Source organism: Pollachius pollachius (assembly GCF_949987615.1).
Source record: "Pollachius pollachius genome assembly, chromosome: 1".
NCBI classification, from domain to species: Eukaryota; Metazoa; Chordata; class Actinopteri; order Gadiformes; family Gadidae; genus Pollachius; species Pollachius pollachius.
In genome coordinates this window covers 17,847,410-17,874,694 of record NC_136934.1, presented here as the reverse complement: position 1 = coordinate 17,874,694, position 27,285 = coordinate 17,847,410, and the positions used below count along the sequence as shown (strand labels likewise).

The following is a 27,285-nucleotide window of genomic DNA, read 5'->3' as shown; positions in this document are numbered from 1 at the left end:
TCCGCATGGTTCTGCTTTACAGAATTAGTCAACCTTTAAATACATAACAAATAATAACTTTACGTCATTGATTTCCTCGTTTCCGAATCAGGTTTACTACAGCTGGTCCCAGGGTGCTGCTCTTATAGGAACCCTGCGGAGACAAGACCCCCAGAGGATCAGTTTAACACCTCTCCCACATTACAATTCATTAAGAATAAATATAACAAAATGAATGTGTGACTTAATAAAACCCCACTGGTTAGTACATATTGTATAGACGGATTCACCTTTACATTTCAGTTACGCCAAACTAGAAACAAAGAGAAACTGAATAGCTAGCAAACTAAAATATCAACAAATTATTTTAATAGAATATAAGGTTAAATTGTAATATCGTTTGAGTGTCCATGAGTCTGTCTGTGATGCTCAGCATAATGAACCATGAAAGACCGTCTCCCGTAATATACACACTGAGGACAATCTCTTGGTCGATGAAGAAAGGAGCCACGTGTGTATAGATCAGTTTTAATAATAGTTCTGTTTGAAATCATGTACACGCGTTAAACAAAATCAAGTCAAATCATGGACATTCTTAATCCCTCTCCATTAACATGTTTCCTTTAAACAATCTTATAATATAATTGTCCACTGCCACACATACACACACACAGACACTCATACCAAGAGGAAACATGCACACTTGTTTTCGAAGACCACAACATCATGTCATATTTAGTGCGTACTTCAAGCCGAGGGGGGCCACAGCATTGCTTTGTTGAACTCCTTCGGTTAAATGAGATGAAGGAGCAGGGCTTCTTTTGATCAGCGGGAAGATGCATAATGAGGAGCTCCGCCTACAGTCTGACATGGGATCATCAGAACCCATCAGAGCTGTCCTCCCCGTTCCCCTGACCCCTGCACAGAACAACGACCCTGGGCGGGGAGGCGGGGGCTACGGGAAAGGACCTGATGGATGAGTAGCGCTCAGACCCACGCCCAGCAGCACACTGCCCTACACTCGGCACAACCACACTCACTCACATGAACATAATAATGGAATGAATGAGGAGCATTAGAGAGAAGAGTGTGTGTGTGTGTGTGTGTGTGTGTGTGTGTGTGTGTGTGTGTGTGTGTGTGTGTGTGTGTGTGTGTGTGTGTGTGTGTGTGTGTGTGTGTGTGTGTGTGTGTGTGTGTGTGTGTGTCAATAGGGCCTTCTGTCCACACTTCATATTATAATACACTAAATAAGAGAAAGAAAGAGGCACACACAAGCACAGCAAACCGGCTGCGTCCCGCGGGCAGGAAACACAACATATGGACAGACTAACAAGAAGAAAAAACAAAAAAGGTACAAGCCAAAGTAATCACACTTAACTATAAGCAAACTCGCTTACAAATCGAACAACATGTTTTCTAAGCCTCTCTCTCCACGGCCTTCAACACGGTGAAGCCTTTTGTCAGAGCAGTCGGTGGAACAGTACAAAATGCTTTGGTTTGGACCCAAATGAAAGAGTTTACAGCAGAGATCACTTGCAGGTGATTGTTCACACGATGAATAGAGGATTCATTGTTGCGACGCGGCAACAGGATCATGCAAGCAGAGGGAGAGCTCAGCTTTAACGCTCGTCCCTCATCACAATAAGAGGGACAGAGGCGACAAACAAAACATGATTCATAATGTGAGAGCTTTTCAAACGGAGGACAGCCCAGCGTGAAAAGCACTCATCAAGGGGAGATGAAAAGAAGGGGTCCGGGGTGAGGGGGGGGGGGGGGGGGGGGGGGCAGAACCACTTCTCTCACTCACGGGCCTCGGGTCACAACCCCTGTGGTCTATCCGCTGCGGGCTCTGCAGTAAAGAGGGGTGTGTGTGTGTGTGTGTGTGGTGTGTGTTTGTGTGTGTGGTGTGGTCAGTTCTTGAGCACCGCCTCATAGCACTGGAACACACACTGGGACACCTCGGGCGCCCGGCACTTCAGAGACACCTGGGGGGGAGGGGGGCAGACGGTTAGCATCAGGACACATCTGGTTTATTATTATCATTAGCAGAGTGCCAGTAAGCAGCAACATGGAGTCCATGTTCACAGGGAGGGTCCGCTCAGCGCCTCCTTGTCCAGAGCTCCTACCGGGACACGGTGGGGGTCCAGACTAGGTTTGGTCCTACCTGGGCCAGGAGCCGGGTCCCGGCCCGGTGAGGACCAGACTAGGTCCTCGCCTCCTCCTGGGTCCCGGCCCGGTGAGGACCAGACCAGGTCCGGTCCTCCTCCTGGGTCCCGGCCCAGACCTGGTCCTTAGCATCAGCAACACGACTGAAGTACAACAATGAAAAACACAGTACTGCTGGAACCACAGTCAGGATGGGTTCAGCATCTTAAAAGGGTAAAGGTCATTTCATGAACAGTCAGATGAAGCGCAGACTGGTGTTTCGGTCGGTGGGCAGGTGTAACCACGGAAACACAGCATAGAGAGCCAATCAAACTCCAATCACAAGTGGTCATTGGAGAGCGAGAGCGAGAGAGAGAGAGAGCAAGCTGGTGTGACCGCCGAAGATCCCCGTTCCACCATCTGATCCATGACGTAACCAGGTACCAGGAGGTCTGGGTCCTCCTGGGCCCCAGTGATCCCAGACCACGCCGCCCGCTGACAGACCCCTCAGTCTTTATGCGGAGCCACTCGCCCCGTGACATTAACCCAGTTAACGTCACGTCTAAATCTGGTGGAACTTCAGGTCGCTTGAAACTAATGCAATAATGACGTTGGGAAATGGTTCGGCAAATGCACCATGCAACTGCCCCCTCAGTTTGTATTATACTCCCAGAAGAGTAAGAAGTAGCAATAAACCGGCAGTGAAAGCAAGTTAACCTGTCAGCTAGTCCCTCGACAGCCGTACATCTCTCCTCCTGGGACTCACGTCGACTAACGGAGAGAACTGCTTCAGGATTAGACAACCATTGATTAGCGTCCAGATTATAGCCAAACATGTTCATGGTATACGTATTCATTGGGTAGACCCCTCTACAGCAAAGCTCCAGTTCCTGCATCCAGCAGAATAAAGTTAAAACAACTGTAAAGGGCCTTAATAGAGGGTACAGATTTGTGTAGATCTGAAAGCAAAAATATTATGAAAACCAGACAGCTGGAATTCACAGATTGAAAACTGTATTTGCACCAACATTAATGCTAAGAAACTTGTCTCAGACACATTTGTTATATTAAACCATTTATATTGGAAAGCACCAGAGCCCCACTGGAAACCCTGATCAATGTTTTTATTATTTTTTATCTACAGAGAAAATGATGCCATGAACATCCAAGATAGATTTATAACCATAGCATTATTATTTTGCCATTTTAACTACATATTATAGGTTGGTGTTTTTGGGGAAAACAAGGTCATGTTTGCAAATTATATTGGTAATGACTGTTTGAGAGACGGGGAGGAAGATCCAGGCTAACCCAGTCTGGTACAGACATTTCTTCAGCTAGCTACCGAACCAGAAACTATACAAGCTAGCTACCTAACCAGAAACCATACAAGCTAGCTACCTAACCAGAAACCATACAAGCTAGCTACCTAACCAGAAACTATACAAGCTAGCTACCTAACCAGAAACCATACAAGCTAGCTACCTAACCAGAAACCATACAAGCTAGCTACCTAACCAGAAACCATACAAGCTAGCTACCTAACCAGAAACTATACAAGCTAGCTACCTAACCAGAAACCATACAAGCTAGCTACCTAACCAGAAACCATACAAGCTAGCTACCTAACCAGAAACTATACAAGCTAGCTACTTAACCAGAAACTATACAAACTAGCTACCTAAGCAGAAACATTTGTTTTATGAACATGAACTTCTTCTTGCAGAATATTAAGTGCCATACCATTGGCACATATACTGCATAAACACAGAGGCAAAGAGTTTTCTGACTCACCAGATATTCAATAACAGATATTTCACTCACTGTCAAATTTTCAAGCAGCTCTGGGTAATGATAAACTTGTAGCGGTCGACTCAGTCAGCTTGTGACTGATCTTGTCAACAAACAAGCGCTCTATATATAACCAACACTTATATATATTATATGATTGAAGTGTTGAAGTGATGAAGTGTTATATGAGATAATGAACGCTCGAGACCGCAGGCAAATAATAAACCTATCATTTATTTAGCTTTTAGAAAATAAGTAAATTGTGAAGAAAGCTAATTCAATAAAAAATGCTGTCTCAAAACATCTGTGCCAACCAGGGACAGCAAGTCAGCGACAACAGTTCAACACGTTTGCACAACAGTTCCTCCTATGTAATAATAATAACCTCATGCTAGGACGGGAGGAAAGTGTTGACAGCCAAACTATTTGGGCTCCCACATGCCCCCTTAGTGAACTCTGGGCTCCAGCACTAATCTGTGGCGGGGGGCAGCGTGGAGCACACGCCCTGCTGCCAACCAGAACGGGTGATGAAATGAGGGTCTCGGGGGCAGCGTGTGAGCAACTCGCGACGGCGAGCCACCGTCCTGCTTGCTTTGGCGTCATTTCTCCTGAAACCCCCCTTTGGAAATGTTTGGATTACAAGACGAGAATGGAAGCCAGGGAAACAAAGTCACTGATGGCAGTATACATACTTTGTTTCACTTGGGAGCCTAAGGTTACTCCAGCTTGTTGTTTGTGTGTGGAATGCAGTACGACTTCAAAATATGCTGAATCTTATTGCAGAACCAGGTAGCCTTAGATGTGTAAGGAGATATAAATCAATCTAGGCTCATACATTTGTTTTTTGTCCTAGATCATTACCTCAATGCGTTCATTAAAAAACAAAAAGTACTTTTTGCTAGAGCAACAAAAAAAACAATGTGTCTAACACACCTTTTAATTCTTTATTTTAAATGCAATGTAAATACATTTGTTTGACTTAAACAAGTTACAATAAAGATAAGGGAGAAATGTGATGGAGGATGAACCAATGTCCTTCACTACAGTGTTGTCATGGTGATAAGGATGGGGAGGAGAGGTAGTTAAAGTGATAATAGTAGGAAAATTATACTTTTCTACTTTAACAACCAGTTCTCAACTTCAAGCATCAGTTGGCTTGTCTGGCTCGCCCAATCGTATAGCCTGGTTTTCTCAGGCCCTCAGAGGACAGGCAGACGGGGATGGAGGCTTCCTTGACTGAGTGCAGACAGGGCAGCAGCAGACAGCTGAGAGGAGGTCCAGGGTGGGGACTAAGTATCTATCATGGCATCCTTTTGTTGAAAAAGAAAAGGGCAGAGACTTTCCACTGCGTCTGGCTGACAATGTAAGGCTTCTGAAGTCGAGTAGCATGGACAGAAATACTAGTAATTTAGGAGGACGTCTTTGAGTGAAGGAGGAAGAATTGATCTAGAAATCTAACATTTCGCAGACAACCTCCATATGCTGAGTGAACAGTAATGCGGCACAGGGATTGCGAGGGGAACAACACTGAAGGACTCCATGGCTCCAGGAATCACACACTCCACATGTGGCTATATGATCATTATGGCTGTGGGTATTTGATCCTAATTCCACCCACCGGCCAACACAAGTATAAAGTAAAGCTTGGTTTACATTCTATGCGATTTCTTTTGAAATACTCTGTGGAAACGGAGGACAGAGGGAAACGGAAGTGTGGATAGAAACCTGGTGAGAGAGTGATGTGGAGGACAAAGAGTCTGTCTCCATCTCTCCCCACACACGCAACGCACGCCCACACCCGACACATCACTACAACACCATGCAATCACACAACCGTTGCTCATCCCCTGCCAACCAATCAGACTCCAGCTCTGGCTGGGGTCATGACCCAGAGTACGTGCGTGTGTGTGTGTCCGTCGCTCACCGTGTAGGTGGGGCTACCGGTCTGCACGCGGAGCTCCGTCAGCACACAGATGCCGTTGGTGAGCTTCATGGACTGGTAGAGCATGTCCTGGCCCTCCACCGTGCGCTTGGCGATGGTGAACACGTTGCTGCCCTGCAGCTTGTTGGAGGCGGCGTCTGTCATTAGGAGGAGAACACAATCCCACGTTACAATGAGGACAACACACAAGGTACCATGAGGTTGATGGTTAAGGACTAAATGGACAACCCACACGTTTTATGTGAAATCTAAAATAATATTAGCATTGGTCTTAAAAAAGTTAAAGTGTCTGATTAGCAAAGTTAACCGATGAGAATAACAGGTAAGGACCGACGCTGCTCCTAAGCTCCGCTCGGCCAGCGCTGCCGAGCAGACGCTGACCTCCTCTTGAGCCCAGACTCCTCCCCTGCACTACACTGATGTCTGCAGAGGGGAGGGCAGGACATACTGATGGCATGGTGAACGCCCAGCAGAGATAACAGGACGTCTCTGGAACACAAGCAACCTGACATGTGGAGTCACATTATTAGAGATGGACGGCGGTGAGTTCACACCAAACCAGCTTCATGAGTCACCATGTGACACATCCTCGTTGTCCGCTCAGAGCCAGCAGCTGAGAGCCAGCAGCTGAGAGCCAGCAGCGCTGAGCGGACAACGTGTTAGAGCTGCGGTGCTGCATTGAGAGGCGGCATTGTGCTTCATCCTCCTCCTCACCAGAGTTGAGATGGCAGTCGTTAATTTGGAACTGGGCCTCGTTCTCGTTGGGGATGTCTTTCCAGGTGGCCAGGAACACCTGGCGATCTGCAGACCACAGACAAACAGAATGATGGTCATGACCAAACTCCCCTCTCCCCTGAAAGGTGCTGAAGTAACATTTAACAGATATACAGTTTGAGTGATTCATTAGAAATGCCAAAGCCATCCATGGGCTTTAAGCGAGTGAAACGCTCCATCAGATAATGGCTAGAGTTGACTACGCCTGCCTCTGTATAAGATTAGATAGAAGGCATTTGTGGTTGCATCTCTTCCCTGATTGGTGCGGGAATTAATCTTGCCTGTCAACGACTTTTGCTCACACGGTGTCATCGTAGCGGAATGACACGAGTGAACGCAATACAGGAGGGAGGGACAGAGTGGGAGGTGTGTGGGTCAGTGTGACATCTTTTTAGTTTAACATTCTTCTCTTTTCTCTTTCTGCTCCCTCTCCTTAGAACTCTAATTCTATCTACAGCATCTTCAAGGCAAGCAAAGCAAAACGCCTAAAATGACACAATTGATAGACTCCCTGTGAGATCACTCTAATTAGAGTATATAATAATATTTCAGTGTAAACAACAATTTTAACTAATTTCAATGTTAGCTGAAAATATGCTTGCTTTGCAAAACTGAAAAGGTTAACCAAACACTGAAATTAAAATCATCATTGGGACCACACAGAATCCATCCAACCCTTGAGCAATTATATATGATTAGAAAATTGGAGGCAGGTGTTCCATAAAGTATGCGACATCAATCAGCATGGGCACTCAAACTTGGCATCTGTTTGAATTAATTACAGCAGTTAACTTACAACCCAAAAGGGTAGGCAATTAATGAACCATTTGCATGAGGATAAGTGACCTTCGGCTGGATCGTTTTATATTGGTATTATGGCTGAGACAGAATACGCTGTATTCCAGCAGTAGTGACGTCTTTCTCCAAATCCTTGAGACTTGAGGACTCAAACGACCTGCGTCATGAGTCTCCTACACAAGGGGACGGTCCCTATGAAAGAGGGTAGAGAGTAGGACGAGACTGCAGAGGTTTCAATGGCGTCAGAGTACTTGGGAGGGCAGCAGGAGGGAGGGAGGGGGACACTGACGGCCAGCACTCACCCATCTTCCCGTCCTCCCCAAACAGCATGCTGATGGGGTACTGGCAGCTGAAGTAGAAGACGTCAATGTTGTTCTTAACCGCCACCTGAGGAGGGGGATTTGATTGGAGGAGGAGGAGAGAGGACAAACAAGAGGGATAAATCATGAGCAGCTGTCCAGGAGTCATTACTCTGACAGAGCTCTTTGAGGACAGCTGCTGCTGAAGTCACACCAAACAAGGGGGGGGGGGGGGGGGGGGCTTGACGGCTGGACAGACCCAGACACCTCATTTCTTCCATCAACTTGCCCCCCCTTTACCTTCTCCACATGTCCTCCATGCTGAAAGAAGCTGCATTTGTCCCACAATGCTTTGCCACATTGTCTCCAAAATGCCATCAAGATACGGAGGCTCAGGAACACCTCTATCAGCGGGGTCGGCCGCTGATAGCCATCGGGTGGAAGTGTTTAGGCTTCAGAGAGAGCTGGGCCCTGCAGGGGATCTGAATCATTCATGTGCCGGGCTTGGCAGCGGCTGCAACAGGGCCCAGTCAAATGAGACCAGTCACACTCATTTAGACCTCACTCTGATCGTATTGAGAAGAACGGCCATCATCCAAAATGTACAATATAATGTACGTCTCTGGGTCCATCTTAAGTTGAAAACATGAAATACATTCTTCCAATGCTGTTCAATTCATCCAAGTAGAGGACCAGAGCTCCAGAAAACACAGTAGTGTTGACAGGGTAGTGGGTCCAGGTAAGGTCTGTCGATAGGGACTAGGGATGGGCCGATGTTCGAATCTATTGACTGTCGACGACAGATGGATTCCATCGTCTCAAGTTGCCGAGGAAAAGGAGTTGTTTTTTTTAATAATTGTTATTTTTTTATTGGCTGAGAAACAGCGCTATGGGGTGCTGTGTGCTGTCTACTTTTACAGCTTAAAAAGCCCCGCAAATTGTAATTGAAGTTAACTGGCACAGCTGGAAATGCACTCTGTAGCGCTGACCTTCAGTATTCACTCACTGCTACGAGAGGAGAGGTTTTTTTGTGGCTCGAAACCTACCGGTCTGCTCGCATGGTAAATGACATCACACTCCGCTGCATGTCACTTTGAAAAACTTTGTGTGTCTCTGTGTCTGTATGTCTTTTTTAAGACAATGGCGTAGCCATTGCTTGTGTGTGTGTCTAAGCCGCGGTTACATGACACCTCTGACTTCTATTCCTATCATGCAATCCGAATGTACTGTATATATGGCATTTACAAAAGTGGTAAGCGTACATCCATATGTCTCTCGCACACAACCGTTATGTTGGTCTAAGGGATACATTATATTATACATTATCCCGCTTATTACACGGCTCATTGCCAAAACGAAAAGATATCTTCACACGGTGTGTCTTTTTACAATTACCCTTCCTAGTGTTGATCAGCAGAGAAATAGTCCACCAAAGACGTTGACGTCGCTTAGCAACCGGACACGCTGGGGTTGATAAGTTACCGGACTACTTGCGGAGTGCTAAGAAAGACGTGAATCAGGCATATGATAATTTTTTATTCCGATTGAGCTTCCACTTCTTATCGGTTCAGAAGTGTCTATGTAAATGCGGCTATGTGGCGGAGATATTGCGTGTGTGTGTGCCTGAAACCCCTCATGCTCTGGCATCAACGGAAATCAATGAGAGTAACTGAAAACTATGCCGATAAGAAACTAAAACTGTGATTCTGAAAAAAGTTTAAAAGCCATCGAAATTTCGTTTAGATATTATTGAAGATACAAGTGTGTAGATTTGTTCAATGGTTTGAACGAAGGTAAACTGTTGATAAATGAATTAGTTTTGATATGTTGAACTGTCAGTGGTTGACCAGACGGCTTCAGAGAAACCAACTGAAAGTAGTAGAAAGGAGTAGTTGCATCCTTCGTTACATGAAACGGTCACATTGAAGACCCCCTTGATAATATTTTTAAGAAAAAATGAGAAAAATAAAAAAAATTGTAATGTTTTTCAGCATCAAAAAAAGTGAATGAGCGGAGTAGTTGCATCCGGCGTTAGATGAAACGGTGATATTGACGACGGATCTGCCCAGTGCCACTCTGGATCTGCCATAACCAATCGCTGACGTTTGGCCGGGAATCAAGTTGCGCCCAGGATGTAAACAAACCAAACACCGTGCGTGAAGATGTCCGTCAACAAGAGCTGACTTTAACGTCATTGTTCTCAGCCTCTCCCTCTGTTCGCTGACTGGACACACAAAATTTGGACGGCGAAAACCCACTAACATACCGCAGACCCAGACGTAGTACTGAAGGGAAATGAAAATTGAGCGGAAGTACTTAGGTGGGCGGAGCCAGGCTAGTGTTATACTTAGAAGCCCAACCCTCTCTCTGAAGACTTTCAACTCATTTGAGATTTTCTTTTCTTCCTAAAGATCACATCTCTTGACTCTTGTTCTGCCTCAGACTGTTGCGGATGTTCGTTCCGCACTAATGAACCCCCCCCCCCCCCCCCCCCCCCCGTCTCAGCCCAGGGCTCTGCTCTCGTCCTCCTAACTGATCGGCTTTGTGTCCAAATGGCAGCCAGACCCACGGTCTTATGTGATACAGACACCCCGTGAAACTAGGAACCGTCTGATGCGGCCGTTCATCTCCTTCCCCATCTGCTGGCCTTGGCAGCAACAGGTGTTGAGGACGTGGGGTGGACAGGAGGCTGGCCCGCGCCAGGAGCAGTGATACGGTCTGTACTCATTACACAGGTTTACCCCAGGTGACAGTGACTCCTCAGAGCCTCACGCTCCATCATCGGGTTTAGAATCATGCAAAGATTAGGATGGTGCAAAACTGGTAGCCTCTCTTTCATTTAAACCTCAAACACACAAATAAAACCCCTTTTTGACACACTGATCCTATTCAAATAGAGCTTGTGTTCAATAAAGAACCGACATTCTTACAGTCAACACCACAGCTACAGATACATTCCACACTGAGCCTTCTTGTCCTGTAGGAATAGAAGATACAACGTCCTTTGGCAGCGACAACAAACGTCTGCTCATACTCGCGTCATGCAACTCCATCAGAAAACTAGACTTTACATTCATGACTACATATACTTTTATTATCAATTTGATTACCTTTCGTGTAACTTTTACCTCCGAGGGAAATCCCTTGCATGAAAATGAATTCTATATGAAATCCAAATCTATTTCATCTGGAATCTCTTTCAACTCTGGTCCTAACAGTACAGCAAGTACCTGGAGGTTATTAAGAGGCTTCATCCTAACAATACCTGGAGGTTATTAAGAGGCTCAATCCTAACAATACGTGGAGGTTATTAAGAGGCTCCATCCTAACATTACCTGGAGGTTATTAAGAGGCTCAATCCTAACAATACCTGGAGGTTATTAAGAGGCTCCATCCTAACAATACCTGGAGTTTATTAAGAGGCTCCATCCTAACAATACCTGGAGGTTATTAAGAGGCTCCATCCTAACATTACCTGGAGGTTATTAAGAGGCTCCATCCTAACAATACCTGGAGGTTATTAAGGGGCTCCATCCTAACATTACCTGGAGGTTATTAAGAGGCTCCATCCTAACATTACCTGGAGGTTATTAAGAGGCTCCATCCTAACAATACCTGGAGGTTATTAAGGGGCTCCATCCTAACAATACCTGGACGTTATTAAGAGGCTCCAACCTAACAGTACCTGGAGGTTATTCAGAGGCTCCATCTTCATGACGGGTCCCACAGTGTTCAGGGGGAGGCTGACGTCAATGGTCTGGTTTGGGCTGAGCGGCGTGGGGACCTGGAGGGGGCCGGCAGGAGCCAGACCAAAGCTAGAAGACATCATCGTAGCGTAAGCATTATTAGCATTAGCATGTAGCTATCTCACCACAAGTCACTGACTCTCTCAGCTATTGTCAGCGGACCTACCAGCCATCACTTGAGATGGACTTGCATGAGGAATTCTAGCAGGTGTTTCCTGAAGTGGATTGGTAAGTAGCGGGAATCTTTTTCTCCTCTTTTAAGCAGAAGGTAGTGAAAAGGATCCAAGTTGGAAGGATGCTCCAGCCATGAAGGCGTTTTGTTCCTTTCTTTGCGATGTGTCAGAATCTAGACCCACGGGGGACCAATGAAAAGGCTCTGCCTGGCCTCACCTGTTTCTGTTGAACTGGATGGCGAAGTCTGTCATGACGCTCATGGCCTTGTTGGTGAGGGTCATCTCCATCTGGATCACCCCCGCACGCCGGGCGAACGTGCCCATGATCTCCAGACCCTTACCCTTCATGGCTGGGAGCCACAACTACACACACACACAAACAAACACACATTAATCCCTTACCTAGCCATGCCAGCCCCGCCGGCTCTTCAATGGAGGTCAGTCAGGCTCGGTTGTAGACAACTTGTTTATTTTACGTTAACAGAACAGTTTCCTTTTTAGGTGGGGGTGGAACAGCACTGGTATGATTCTGTTTTTAATGTGCACCCCTAATCATTTGGGTATTATCAATAAATCACAGGCATCATTTTTGTTCAAGCAGCAGACTTACTGTCTTCGGAGGGACGAAGGTTCCCATGGGCATCCCCACGCCGCCCCCCAGGTCAAACAGGTCCCCCAGACCACCCCCCACCGGGGCGTTCAGGGAGGACGGCATCACGGCCGCAGGAGCCCCGAACCCAGAGCCCATCTGTAGGACACACACACACACGTTAGCGCAGAAACACATTTTCCATGTAACGGTGAATCAAAGCATCAGACAGGATGACTTACTGCAGGACTTCCCCCAATGTCTCCGCCGAGCTGGAGAGCAACAGGAGAACAGGAAAGAAAGGAGAAAGCACAAGGATGGGTTAGACATTACCGGGAGAAACATCCTGCAGATTGTGAGGAGGACAGAGGAGGAGGAGGCCGATGGAGGAGAGAATCCCTTTCGGTTGTCAGTGATTAATGGCAGGAGTCTGACCGGGTCTGGAGGCTAATGGCTGAGGGAAGAGGTTGCTAGTGGAGGGTCTGCATTAAATAAATGAGTAGAGTACCCTTTCTGAGTACACCCATGGTAGCAGAAGCCTTCAGAAGTCCCTGATGTACTCATGGTAGCACTGAGGGATGCTGTTTAGTGCAGCCTAGTAGGAGACCCACTTCTTTAACAAGTGGCTCCACCGAGCATCACATCTGAACCAGGAATCTTCCTGATCAGTGTATTGGATATGTAATGCTACAAAACATGTCATCACTAAACAGTGATGACATGTTTAGTGAACCAAAACCAAATGCTTGTCAGAAGTAGAAATTCGCACGCAAATAATAAATAAATACAGGAGTCAGCCATCTGGATCTGCTAATTAGCACACCAAGAGCTACAGCTAATAAGGGACATCAGCTGGTTCAGGGCATGGAAGCATGGGTACTACACAGAGCCGCATGGCTTCCATCAGACAGAGTGTTCCTGCTGCTCACTAGCCTGGAGCTGCTCACTATTCTGGGGCTGGAGCGCTCACTAGCCAGGAGTCGCTAGCTGCTCACTAGCCTGGAGCTGCTCACTATTCTGGGGCTGGAGCCGCTGACTAGCCAGGAGTCGCTAGCTGCTCACTAGCCTGGAGCTGCTCACTATTCTGGGGCTGGAGCCGCTCACTAGCCTAGAGTAGCTTACTAGCCAGGAGGAGCTAGCTGCTCACTAGTGTGGTAAACAGGGGAGCTACTGGGTGGGACTGAGGAGGTGCGGCGGGGGGAGGGAGGGCATAGCGGGGGGGGGCTCCTCTAGAGTGGGCTCGCCTGTAGTGCTGGGCCGGGGGCCAGCTCGGTGGGGCTGTAATCTGGGGACGACGGGCTCGAGTGCGAGAACCGCAGGGACTGAGGTGTGTCCGCCCCCCTGGGCAATTGTGGCGAATACTGAAGCACGCGCACACACACACACACACACACACACACACACACACACACACACACACACACACACACACACACACACACACACACACACACACACACACACACACTTTGGTTATGAGGAATATGTCTTTGTCACAGTACGTGAAGGGGATTGGCTTATCTGGTGAAAGGTATGGAAACATCTGGGCACACAGAGACGTGATGAGATGTGATCTATGGGGATGTTACATGTTCACGTGTTATGAGTTACCGGTTCAGACTCATCGCCCATCTGCTGGTGCAGCATAAGGAGTGGAAGGAAACACACCAGTTAACCTGATGCACCCCATGAACATCGTTATTGTTCACACACTTGGAAGGTTTATTCATGCTTCAGTACAAACAACAAGGAAGGTTTGGACTTTCCAGAAAAGCTTGAGGAACAAACACAGACAGAAAACATACATATTGCTCACATCGTTTGTATTCCTCTTATTAACGCAAAACAAAACAACCTTTTAAACGCTATCCCTGATCCATCGTAGGCTGTCTTTCACATCATGCACGCTCTGGTAAAACTCTTAGTCTAGTTCATAGATATGTTCCAGGCTGTTCTGACAGAAGCACTAAGCCAGAGACACCCGGAGCAGGTGTAACAGCTGTAGCGAAACCACATGACACGAGCGAGCGAGCGAGAGCGGACATGGGACAGAACAAGAAAGAAAGAAAGAACGAACAAGAGACAGGGAGGTGAGCAGGGATTCCCCACCACCTACCAGGCTGTCCAGTCCTCCCCCCAGCAGATCCACGCCTCCCATGGGCATGGGGGGTCCGCGGGGGGCGCCGGCGGATGAGGTGGGGGGTGTCAGGTCCAGGTTCAGCAGGTCTCCCAGCAGGTCTCCCTGGGAGGGGATGACGGCGGCGGCGGGGGCCTCGGTGGCCCCAGGGGCCCCGCCCGTGTCCTGGCTCTCAGAGCTCTCCCCGCTGGTGGGGGCAGTTTGATTAATACAGAGCTAGGAGCCGCTTTAATGGAGATTCATACCATCAATGACTTTTCATATGAGTTATTAATATTTCTAATGCTTATGATATGAATCGCATTCATCTAATATTCATTCAAATATATTATTGATTCAAGAACAATCAGAAGGTAATAAGCCCCTCACTATATCACAATGCTTTTGTAATGGCAGATTAAAGCCCCATTTAAAGCAAAGGAAGTTTCAGTTCGTGGAACGACCTGAACCCTGAGAGGATGTTGATGGAGCAGCTGCTCCGTAATGAGCCAGTGACTGAGTGACTGAGAGACTGAGCAAGTGAGAAAGAGTGACTGAGTGAGAGAATGTGTGCTTGTGAGATAGAGAGTGAGGGTGAGTGACCGCAATCGAGTGTGAGAGAGTGAATGTGACTGTGAGTGAGTGTGAGTGAGTCAGTGGGCGAGACTGAGTGAGTGACTCACGATCCACTGCGGATGGGGATCCTCTTGTGCTGCACGCCCCGGCTGCCCTCCACGAAGGCGCTGGGGGGCTTGTGGTAGACGGAGGCCAGGGTGCCGATGTGGCAGATGAGCTCCTCCAGCAGGGTGGGCTCGATGAGGTCCGTCTCCTCCGAGATGAGGGGCTTCTCCGCCAGCACCACCTCCTTGGCGGCCACTGGGTCCGTGGACAGCAGGCGCCAGTAGATGTAGCCGCGGTCCCTCAGGTCCGGGTTGTCCGAGTCCTGCACACGTTTGGCACATGAGGCTCATGAGCACATGAACGACATGTGGCCATTAACGGCATGAACCACATGAGCACATGACGCTCATGTGCTAAGGAGCACAAATAAACTTAGGCTTTAAGACCAATGCTGTGTCTGAAATCGCGCACTTACGGAAGTGCACTTACATTGAGTGCACTTCATTATCCCTACAGTACACTTACTTATAGGCGCAGTGCTCTCATTTCTACAGTGCACTGTCAAAACAGCCTTCGCGCACCTACCGGAAATGAGTTTGCAGTTTGACGGTTCTTCTTCGGTGGTATTTTTTTTTCTGCTTGATCATTTCCGTTAGTCGCCTGTATTAGCGATCTAGCAGTATTCACGTTATCGTTCTTGATACCAACTGATTACAGAATTAACACCATAAAAACACCGGTCGGATGCAGCCTAAAACATTGTAGTTGTACTGAAAAACAAACGAAATATGTGTAATTTTACGCACGTCGAGCACGTCGGTCTCAAATGTTACAATGTCCTCCATTTTCAGATTTGAAATTCCCGCCCCCTCCGCTACGTAGACAAGATGGCGGCTGTTGAGGGTTTAAAGCGTCCATCGGTCCACACTCTAGTTTTAGATCGCTTTGAGTGCGCCACCGAGGTACCTCCAGTGCACTGCGTTTCGGCAGTGCCCTCAAAAAGTGTAAGTAAGTATAGAAGTGCGCGATTTCAGACACACCACAAGGTTTATTTTGGATATTCCAAGAAAAACATTAGCATCTGTCCCGAAGCAAACTCGTGCTTTGGGCCTAAATCTTTGATGCGCAGATAAAGCCACTTTCTAAAGGGGAAGCGCTGTGGGTTAATACTGCATGGAGCAGAGATTTCTAGTTTGAAGCTCAGATAAACCCACTGCCTAAAGCACTGTTGGTTAATACTGCATGCAGCTCTGGTTTGTAGCAGCAGGGTTTCCAGGCAACACCGGCAGACCGAGTGTGTAATCACTCTGTGGACACCTGGGGGAGGCACACATCCAACAGGAGATGCTGAGGAGACAAGTTAGAGGGAGGAGTGTGTTTCTGGAACACGTACTGGGCTTTCCTCTAGAGAAGGAAAGCCCAGATAAAGGCGATGGAATCCACCTAGCCTCGCAGTGTTATGATGCAGTTTGTGCGTGTGCGGTCACCTGCGTGGCCAGGCTAAGGACCTGCTGCACCAGCTCCTGGGTCTCGGTGGGTTTCTTCAGGAACAGTTTGACGATGGCGGTCAGGAGCTGCAGCTGAACCTGCAGGAGCCCATGTAAACAAGATTAGAGTTCATCAGGATTATAGTTTATTATTATCAGGGTTAGAGTTTATCAGGGTCAGAGTTCATCCACGCAAGAGCAAGGGTTAGGGTTAGAGCGACCTCATCGACGTGAGAGCGACCTCATCGACGTGAGAGCGACCTCATCGACGTGAGAGCGACCTCATCGACGTGAGAGCGACCTCATCGACGTGAGAGCGACCTCATCGATGTGAGAGCGACCTCATCGTCGTGAGAGCGAGCTCTTCAACGTTAAACGAAGGTTAGGATTAGACCGAGATCCCCAAAGCATTCCTCAACCTGCTCTGCCTTCCTGACCTGCCCCTGCTGTATTCTTGACAAAAAGACCAATTGTGAAAAGCATCAAATAAAGATCCCTCCAGCGTTCCGCCTGGGACTTAGGTGTGATGTCGCTTGTGGAATGAAAACAATTATCTATCACCCGAGAGCACAAGAAAATCTAAAAAATAAATCACAGGGTAGAAAGATGTGCAGTGGGACTTTAAGCTTACAGAAAAAAAGAAACATAATTCAATGTAATGTAAATTGCAAATATAAATCCTAAAATTGCCATGCTTAGTTAGCTCCTGGCTGTCATGAAAACATTCCTCATGGTAGAATTAAGCTTAATAAATAACAAGGAATTTATAGACCAGTTTAAAGCAAACTATATCAAGAAGTGTTACTAATGAACGGTTTGCAATAGACACCGAAGACAAAACAAAGACGTTGTAGAACTAATCAGGCTTTTTTGCAAACAGAGGGATGGCCAATTGTTTAAAAATCATGCGACTTGGCTTTGAAATGACCAATGAGGACATAGACTCGTAACAGGTATTAATTTGCAAATGGTGATGGATGGAATTTTAACCCACATTATTTTCAGACTTATGCAGTGCTAAAAGGATCAAAACAATATTCAAAGCTGCAAGCTGTAATTACGGATGAATCATTGCTTTCAGTTTCTACATACATAAAAAAGCAATAGAATCCATGAACCAGAGACATCTTATCACCCTAAGATAACATTATCAATTGCCCAAAATGATAACCCTATAAACCCGAACCCGGCAGAATGTCTAATGAATACATGGCATGGAGCTCTCTTAGTACTCCTCAATGGGCTTCAGAGTGCCTCCATGTACGTCCTGTAGTCCCACCACCCGTCAGAGACGGTCACAAGGCCATCAATTCTCTTGCTAAAGCCGCGGCCACACACCACCTCCAGGCCAGTTGGGGAGCAATGTGAAGTCGCTCCAGTTGGGCAGACAGGTGACACGCTGGCCTACCATCCCAGTTCTTTTTCCTTTGTTAAGGTGTCACAACATTATTGGAGAATGCACTCTCAGGAGACGCCGACTTTGTTATACTTTGTAAATCTTGTATGGTCATTGTGTACAAGTGTTTTCGAATCTGCAATGCAAATCCACTTGCGTTCACAAATCAGAGGTGAGCTACTGAAGGTCCTACCTGCGTGCTCTCGTCGTGGAAGCCCTCCAGGAAGCTCTCCAGCAGCTCGTCGGCGTTGTCGATGCGCTCAGCGTACTCCCCCACGATCCAGATCATGGCGGCCCGGGCCTCGGGCTCGTCCAGGGAGTCCAGGTTCTCACAGAGAGTGGCGATCACACTCTCGTACCTGGCACAGAGGAAACACTGTTAGCGTTATACTATAGCGGACCGAAGTATGGTTTCATCTAGTACGGATCGCTCCCAGCTCATTTCTGAAAGGGCATCAGGGCATCTATCTTCTCCCTGATTACTTCAGGGATCAGTCACAGGTGCGTGAAATGCAACACTTCAATGGTGAAGAAATGGAGGCAGAGATGGGGGGCACTTTGTGTTGTTTCTATTCAAAAACTTGCTTGCTTTCTTGCTTGATAACTCTTGAACCTGATGGCAGCCTCAACAACGAAAGCTTCGAACGAAGCATTCAAAGGGTTTAAGAGACAGAATCTGAGCATCTTTGGGCACCGGTTGTAGTTCACAAATATTCGTATTAATCTGGATCGGTAATGCCTATAGCTCAGCCCTGGTCGCTCGAAGCTTAATTTGTCACAGACTGAACCCGCAGTAAGCAGGTCTCCAAACTTTGGCCACTACTTCACCCACAGGCCCGCCATCATTTGAGGTCAAAGTTAAGTCCAAGACATATGTCCATGTCTAATAAGACATATGTCCATGTCTTATTAAAATATATTCATGGATTTAAAAATACTCAATTCATTCAGAACTAAGCTAACCGCGTGACCAAGGGCCTTGAAACTGTGTCTAAACAGCAGTGGAGCTCCTCCTGGCCAGCGGTTGATGTTAATGTCCATGTCTGAGATGAGTTCAAGCTTCTCAGAGACTTAAAATATAATGCCATAATGGTGCTATGTGTTGCAATTTCATAATCAAAATCACTTGAATGTTCATACACGACAGCACTAAAAATGTCTAAAAATTGGTTCGTATCATGGGGATAGCACACCCCCCTCTTTACTACAACTAAAAAGGGAGCGGTTTGTCCGTTCTGGGCTACTGTAGAAACATGTCGGTGCAACATGGCGGCCTCCTTGGTAGAGGAACTGCTCCCCATGTAGATACAGGGAGCATCTACCTCATGCATAGGTAACGAAAACATCCCCTCATGGAACTGTACACTTATTTAAACACTTATGAATATTAGTTTCATTTTACGCCAAGTCCGTTCTGCTAGATGCCACTCAATTTTACACACCGCACCTTTAATAGGAAGTCAATTATTTTTAGGAATATTAAAGAGCTGTATCAAGACTAGGTCATCGCTCTAAGTAGTTTAGTGCCATGAGGCATGTAGACTCAAACATTAATTAATTTACAGACCAATCGGAAGCCATTATTATGATTTTATTTTATGAATAATATTTTAAAGATCTGTGAACATGAATAATATGAAGCTTGAATTCCGTAGTGTTAAGGACATTGTAGTAAAACTCAGCTAGACATTCCTCTTGACTCGCACATTCCTCTGCACAGGAAAAAATAAAAGATTGAATGGTCATGTGAGAAAAATTGTTTCCATGCGTTTCAGGGCCAAAGTCAGAGAATGTTGTGAAGCCGATTTGTTGAGACAGTGGGGCTGATCACAAAGGGATGATGGTTAAAGTATAATATGGAACATTCTGCTTTTAAATAACAAAAAAGTCTACTCATATCTTTATATTTAGTGAGTTGTGTACCAACATTAGCCCTAATGTTTCTACAACGTTCAATCCAGAGGATTCTGTAGTGAAGGTAACGCAGTGTTTCGTTTAGGTGTCTTATCTTACCCGCTAACTTCTGGGGAAACAAGAAACGTCACCGTGAAGACTTAATATATTGATTTGATGTTTCAACAGCGACCTAGTTTACTACGCTGCGCTACAGTGACCAGTGTCTCGTGGTATACTAAAGTCAAAACATTACAACAATTCTCAACATGCTCCTAACATCAACTTGCATGCTGATCTTGGTCACGGCCATCAGCGCTGGGCCACCCCATGGTGGAATTCACCGCCACATTACGTTTTCTACGGCAGTATGGCTAGATGACTCCTTTAAAAGGCCAGTGACGGTACATATTAACCGTAACAAAGAGAGACCCCTAGTGGCACAATGCTTGAATTACACCTTTAAGTAGAACCACTTGTGAAAAAAATTAGAATACTAATAAATACATTAAAAGGCATAAAGGATGAAGGATTACGGCTAGTGGGAACTCCATTAGAAGAGGTGACTCTTCTGGCGCTGGGTAGGTGAATAATCATCACCTGGGATTCTAATTATTGTAATCAAGCTTCAGCAAAATGGCAGTTCTGTGGGGTTCAACGTTTAAGCTAATAAAGATTACCCACTTCCAACATTAACATAAGCAACCACCGACTTCTCTCTGAGGTCTTATGGTGGATTTGGAAGCCGAATTGAGCTGGCGGTGGGGTGGGCGAGTCATGTTCTGTCATGTTGATACAAATGAAAACAGAAACCTGGTGATTATAATTTTTGCTGGGAAAACGATTAAAACCAGCTTCACAGAAAGTGTTCACCACACACAGTGTTGCTGTAAGTAAAAAAAACACTGAGTATAAATCAAGATGTGTACGGTTGACGATGATGGGACGATGAAGGGAAAGGAATGTCCTTTGAAGGGAAAGGAATGTCCTTCCCCTTCATCGTCATCCATATACAACTGGCATCTTGTAAGTAATGCGCTACACTGTCATGGATCTGAAATGTCTTCAGATCAGTCGGTTTCACAGAAGCAGCCCCTAACTAGCGGTTCTCTTGGGCAGGAGACCTACTTGTTGGGGTACTTGCGGAAGATGTCCTTGATGACGACGATGGCCTCCTGGACTACGTAGTTGACCTTGGTCTGGATGAGGTCTAGCAGCGTGCTGACACAGCGCTCCGCTGATTGCTGACAGACGGGAGTTTGAAAAGAGAGCTGGTCATTTGCTAGGACGACATGCTGCTATATTTCACTGTGTTGCTCCAATGTAAACAACAGGGAGGCCAACATTCTCCACCAAGTCAACAGCATACACCATGTGATGCTCACCTCTACTTTGATGGCACAGCGGCCAATGGCTCGGACAGCTTTGCGTACAAAGTCCACATCCACCTCTGTAGCGTACTCCTTCAGCTCTGCCAGCACCTAGAGCAGCACAGACAGGGTCAACGTTGCATCCACCTCTGGTGTACTAGAGCAGCAAAGACAGGGTCAACAGTCTCAGGCCACTAGATGTCTTTAAATGATCCACAGATAGGTTCAACAATTTGTGGGTTGAATGTGTTGCAGTCCCATTTATGATGATGTCTGGACACGGTTACCTGGGCAATGTTGGCCTGTGAGGCGAGGCGGATCATGATGTCCAACTTCTCCAACTTGACATAGATGGGGTCGTTGTACTTGACGAAGAACACCTTCATCTCGTGCTTCAGGATCTCCGGCCTACAGGGCAGCGGGTAAAGGTTAGTCATCTTCCATTAGACCATGATCAGAACCAACACAGAAGGGATCCGAACTGAAGCCATTTGAAAACGTGGTCAATGCTGGCTTTAGTTTACTAAATATAATATTTTGTTGCTTTCTGGTTCAGATTACTCTGATAATCAAGCAATGAGCGATACAAGTCTGATTGAGGCTCAACAACGACAGCACCCAGCTGTGGTAAAGGGTATGTGGCCCTACCGTTTCTGCACGATGAGGTTGATGTTCCTGAGGGCCACGTACTGCAGCTCGGGCTCCGCTGACAGCAGCGTGACCAGCGGGGGGGCCAGCTTCTTCAGCAGCGTGCCGTAGTAGTCCAGGTCCTTGGGCAGCATCTCCATGAACTTCATCAGGACCTTCACCGCCGACAGCACCACCGCAGAGTTGGCGTGGGACAGCCGGGGGGTGACCCGCTCACAGATGCTGGGAGCAGGAGGAGGGAGAGACGTAAGGGGTCTGCACTGCCTTCAGCTTTCAAATCGCTCAATCAGTATTAAATGCTTACAAAAAAATTCATTGATTTTAAAGTAACAACATTCACCAGTTCTTTACAATTCTATTGCCTTTTTTATTCGTCTGCGAAAATGGAATTATCCGGCCCAATAATTAGTGTCCTAAAAGCCGACATAATAGTAAGCCAACTTGAGGGGATCCTTCCAGAGCTTAGGGTTTGACCACTCCCCTTACCTCTGGGACTCGCGGTCGTCGCGTGGAGTGTAGTTGGCCAGGCAGTCCAGGATGAAGATCTGCCCCCACTCCGTACACTCGTTGAGCGCGGTCAGCAACTTGTTGATGGATTGGGGGTTGAGGTCCAGCAGGTTGCTGTTGGGGTGGGACTCTGCGATCTCTGAGAGCGCCGCCACAGCGTTGGCCACCACCTGACAGGAGGGAGGAATGTGAAGGTGTGCTGACAGCGAGGTTACACTGCCCTGCTAGATCCTGATGCCTCAGGGAAGACAGCATCTAGGTCTGAACCATACGACACAACACCACTATATATTGAGACCAAATTACGTGGATTACGTGGAGAGCTAGGGTTATGGTCTGGGGCTAAGCCTAACTCTATATGGATTTTAATTAGTACTTTAGTACTTCACTTCCCATCCAAGACCGGGTGCGTGGCACTTGTAACATGCTTCACTAACACACACCCACTGAGAACCCATGAGTTCCAGTCATCCATCAAGCATCGATTTAAGCTATTAGGCTGAATTAAGCTGTCTGGCGGGCTCTGTGTACTGACTGCCTGCAGGTTTCACTGGATGTCTGGTTGCCTAACTGGCTGCGTGCATGCCCTACCGGCCGCCCGCTGGGAGCCTCACCATGGGGTTGGAGTCGGAGATGAGGTCCTTGAGAGTGTCCAGGAAGCCCTGGTCCTCCACCAGCTGGGCGTTGATGTCGTGCAGCTTGGCCACGCACACGGCAGCCGTCTTGCGGACGTAGGGGTCCTCGTCCTTCAGACACTTCCTCAGCGGCTCACACAGGTACTCTGTGATCTTGTCCACGCGGATGCAGCCCATGGTGCGCACGGCCAGGGCCCGGATGAGGGGGTTGGGGTCCTCGCAGTCCTGAGGAGAGGGTTTACCATGAGGAGAGAGAGCGGTTCTCCATGGAGCATATAAACAGTGACCGATGAGATAATCATAAGAAACGATAATAATATTGATATTCCAAAGCCCTCAAAGGGAGATAATGAGTTTTAGTGAGGATTAAGAAATGCTACATATTAAAATGAGAACTATTAAGTTTTTCCACTAGAACACGTCAGATCTCAGTGACAGTTGAAGCGTCTTCCTTGTTTAAATCCCTCTGGAGAGACGTTACCTTCACGAAGGTGTTGACGGCCATGATGGCCATGTCTGGCTGGCTCTTGGCGTAGTTCATCAGGTAGAGGTACACCAGCTTCTTCAGCTCCAGGTTGTCTGTCTGCATACAGTTCACCACATCTGGGAACAGGGCGCTGAGACAGAGTGTTGGACTTCAGTCTCTGCAACCCGATATTCAGCCCTAGCATTCTGCTACCTTCACAATACAGCAACGGACACCTTTCATTTGATATGCAGACATCCTGCAGCACCTCTCTGCTCACCTGACATCTTTACCAACGGTCATGGACGCGATCACCTTCTTCACCGCCTCCTTCTTCTTCTCCTTCTTATCGCTGTTCAGCTCTGCCTTGAGCTCGAAGATCTCCCCTGAGAAGAGAAGCAAAGTGTTGGGTTAAGGGTTATAGGCCACAGAGGAGGAAAGATTGAGCTTCAAAGCTACAGCGGTACAACAAAGTATTGGGTGTTGACGCTTAACGTACAAACTATAGTGATTCAACAAACTGCATCAACACGCAGAGTTAAACAAACTATATCGTATGTGCAGTCCTCTTCACTTATGTATTAATCCTTATTATTCTTAAGTCAATGTTGGTAAATTTGGATTGCCACATATTTGTACAGCCTAGGTATCAAGAGGTAAGGACAAAGAGTAAACGTTGGAACATCGCCCATAGAGATCAGCAGGGCAGTTGGATTTGTGAGTCAAAACCTTCAAAATAAACTTCAATATGGCCTAGGCTACTATTCTCCCACTAAGTCAAAGTCATAGTTCTGTGGTCAAATTGGACAGAGAGTTTCTCTACATTGGCTAAGGTTGGGAATTACTCGACACACAGCCACAACCACACGCACAGTAAAGGATCAGAGCAGAATAAACATTTTTACATGATGAATAATATCCATTTATATATAGGTTTCACCTTCACTATCTAACAAAATTGACTCTAATCAGAGGAATGTAAGGGCTTTATGTTTCAAAACATGGTTTGAGTCATGGGTTTCCTAGTTTGGGGGGGCAATATATCTATCTTTTGTTGGCAGCTCTATGAACCAGGTTCAGAGGCAAGTTTGTACAGAGGGCATGACAGCAGGGCAGCTAATTCTCTGCCGGTAATTCTCGAGGTATTTAATCTGCTTTAGACCAGAGCAGCTGCTTATAGCGTTAGACACAATAACACAAAAAAAAAAGAAGGTTTTTTTGTGTTAATCCCAATGGGGCGGTCTTACTGAAGGATAGCTGGCTTCTGCAGCACGATTCGCTAGACAAACTTACCAGGCGTAGTATTCTGGGAGCATGACAATTTAATGCTTCCCACATAAGAACTACAAATCGCTACAGCATGGAGATCAGATTACCAGAACGCAGCGTTGTAATCAATTATTGATTGCATACCGGCTAGAAAACACAACCCATATATACTGGCTAATGCCTCCATACCTTTCTTGGTAGTGGTGAAGTACTTGGAGTCAGTCATCTTGGATCCAAATTGTCGGTTCTCCTACAATAAGAGAGCAAATAAGAACAGAGAAATGGAGATGTTTTTCAGACGGGTAACAGGAAACCTTGAAGCGCTGGCAGAGGCAGAACGAAAGGACTTCCTGCCTGCTCCTGGCTCTCTTCAGGGATTCAGCCAAAACACCAAACCTCTGAGCATCAGCATTTTGCATATCACCCTCTGTCCGGGATCACCACCTGTCCCTGGTCCGCACACAGCAGCATGGGTTTCCTGTTATGAGCCTATCCTAGACTAGAGCTTAAAGAGAAAAATGCTGTAAATGTTCTAGATGAATTTAGAGCATCGTTGAATAACCGGTAATTATAATCGGTAATTAAATTCCCTTTCTCCTCCATGGGAGTATGGGCTGCCTCAATTGCAAGCAGCAAGCATATTTTACAAATAGCTTTTAAATTACTCCACTAAACACGTTTAAAGGACTTGTGATGCGGTTATCTCTTAGCCCGTAAGGGCTAGAGTTAGTCTGGTGGTCCCCAGTCTGGTCCCCTCCCAGGCTAGTGTGGTCCGATACCCTCCCAGTCTAGTCCGGTCCCCAGAGTCTAGTCCGGTACCCTCCAAGTCTAGTCTGGTACCCTCCAAGTCTAGTCCGGTACCCTCCAAGTCTAGTCCGGTACCCTCCAAGTCTAGTCCGGTACCCTCCAAGTCTAGTCCGGTCCCCACAGTCTAGTCTGGTCCGAACATTCTAGTCCGGTCCCCACAGTCTAGTCTGGTCCCCACAGTCTAGTCTGGTCCCCACAGTCTAGTCTGGTCTCCACAGTCTAGTCTGGTCCCCACAGTCTAGTCCCGTAACCTTCCAGTCTAGTCCGGTCCCCACAGTCTAGTCCCGTGAACCTTCCAGTCTAGTCTGGTTCCCACAGTCAAGTCCCGTAACCTTCCAGTCGAGTCCCGTAACCTTCCAGTCTAGTCCGGTCCCCACAGTCTAGTCCCGTAACCTTCCAGTCTAGTCTGGTCCCCACAGTCTAGTCCCGTAACCTTCCAGTCCAGTCTGGTCCCCACAGTCTAGTCCCGTAACCTTCCAGTCTAGTCCGGTCCCCACAGTCTAGTCCCGTAACCTTCCAGTCTAGTCTGGTCCCCACAGTCTAGACCCGTAACCTTCCAGTCTAGTCTGGTCCCCACAGTCTAGTCCCGTAACCTTCCAGTCTAGTCTGGTCCCCCAACGGGAGTCATCTCCCATTGGCAAATTTTACAACATAATAAACAACACAGTGTTGCTCATTTTAAATGCAATGAACGATACGTTCTCCAACGCTGGAGCATTTGTATTCTATTTAAGTGTTTAGTTTCGTTCAGATTGGGAGATATGACTCTACAAACTGTAACGTTATAATATGACATTATGACAACAGGATTTGATGGCATTCATGCAGAACAATATATATATATATATATTCTATCGTTCATGCAAAACCATATATATTCTATCGTTCATGCAGATCCATATATATTCTATCATTCATGCAGAAAAATATATATTCTATCGTTCATGCAGAACCATATATATATATGCTATATTCTCCCGCTGATCATTTGATGATCCAAGTGTTGATCAACCAATGAATGAACCGTCTGTTAGCTGCGGTTATATCTTTATCGCTTTTTATCTTCACAACAGGCTCCAGAGTCTCAGTATGACTACGAAGGAATCTCAGGTGAGGCATGTCGGTTATTATAAGTTAAACACTCCTGGTCTCTGGCTCGCCAGCAGGCTAACACGTCAGCTCATAGCTAGGGTTAGCATCACAGCCTGTAGCTCGCCGTGGCTAGCTACAAACAAGAGGGCAGATTAATACGATTCGTCTGAATTGTGCCGATAGCTAGGTTAACAGCTGATCCGTTTGATCGATTACTCACGCATAACTGATTGGCCCATTCCTGCATGTTTGAAGAAGTGGGATAGCAGCTGCTGTGATGTAGCTTAGCAACTGTCAGTGTCAGCTAGCCCGGCGCTATGCTAAGTCTCCAGCGACAAAACTAAGACATGACCTTCCGAGTCGAGGCTTAAGGAAACCCTCACCAGAACTGTTAAGCTCTTAATCTACCGGCCTATTTTGAACCCTACCTAGAAGACTTAAGATACTCACGGGGGTTAAATTAACTCACAGGACACAGCTGGAAGAACAGCAGCAGAACGGCTCAGCAGAACGGCTCACCGCGGACAGTCTGACGCTCCTCCCTCAAGCTCCACTTCCGGAAACTTTTTTCAATCACACCTGGAGTTCATCTAAGCTTCATTCACACTTCGAGTTCATCTAAGCTCCATACACACCTGGAGTTTATCTGGGCTTCATTCACTCCTGGAGTCTATCTGAGCTTCACCACACCTGGAGTCCATCTGAACTTCAGCACACCTGGAGTCTATCTGAGCTTCACCAC

General features: G+C 46.8%; 1 protein-coding gene across 4 annotated transcripts; it reads right to left on the bottom strand.

The window, feature by feature from the left end:
- Positions 1-508: 508 nt before the first annotated feature.
- ap1b1 (adaptor related protein complex 1 subunit beta 1) lies at positions 509-27,065 on the bottom strand. 4 transcript variants are annotated; one of them, XM_079742039.1, is made up of 24 exons: positions 26,764-26,898; positions 24,834-24,894; positions 23,656-23,761; positions 23,391-23,526; positions 22,889-23,134; positions 22,254-22,444; positions 21,768-21,989; positions 21,407-21,527; positions 21,135-21,230; positions 20,878-20,993; positions 18,050-18,215; positions 16,461-16,559; positions 15,036-15,295; positions 14,353-14,560; positions 13,848-13,868; positions 13,481-13,597; positions 12,479-12,508; positions 12,258-12,395; positions 11,865-12,010; positions 11,414-11,543; positions 7,732-7,816; positions 6,572-6,658; positions 5,840-5,994; positions 509-1,964 (listed from the first exon to the last, which is right to left on the bottom strand). In XM_079742039.1, the coding sequence occupies exons 1-24, from the start codon at positions 26,788-26,790 to the stop codon at positions 1,890-1,892; spliced, it is 3,039 nt and encodes a 1,012-aa protein (XP_079598165.1). In that variant the 5' UTR covers positions 26,791-26,898; the 3' UTR covers positions 509-1,889. The 4 variants fall into 4 exon arrangements, with proteins under 4 accessions (XP_079598165.1, XP_079598164.1, XP_079598163.1 ...); XM_079742038.1 differs by lacking the exons at positions 13,481-13,597; positions 13,848-13,868; positions 26,764-26,898 and adding an exon at positions 27,013-27,065; XM_079742037.1 differs by lacking the exons at positions 13,481-13,597; positions 13,848-13,868; positions 26,764-26,898 and adding an exon at positions 26,994-27,063.
- Between the last annotated feature and the right edge of the window lie 220 nt (positions 27,066-27,285).

Bases quoted from the DNA above. Each gene is read 5' to 3' on its own strand.
- ap1b1 (XM_079742039.1), bottom strand. From the start codon at position 26,790: ATGCAGGAATGGGCCAATCAGTTATGC. The intron at 21,528-21,767 runs GTAGGGCCACAT...GCTGCCCTGTAG, and splicing joins AACCTCATCGTGCAGAAACG to GCCGGAGATCCTGAAGCACG. The intron at 13,869-14,352 runs GTAGGTGGTGGG...CTGCACCAGCAG, and splicing joins GGGGAGGACTGGACAGCCTG to ATGGGCGATGAGTCTGAACC.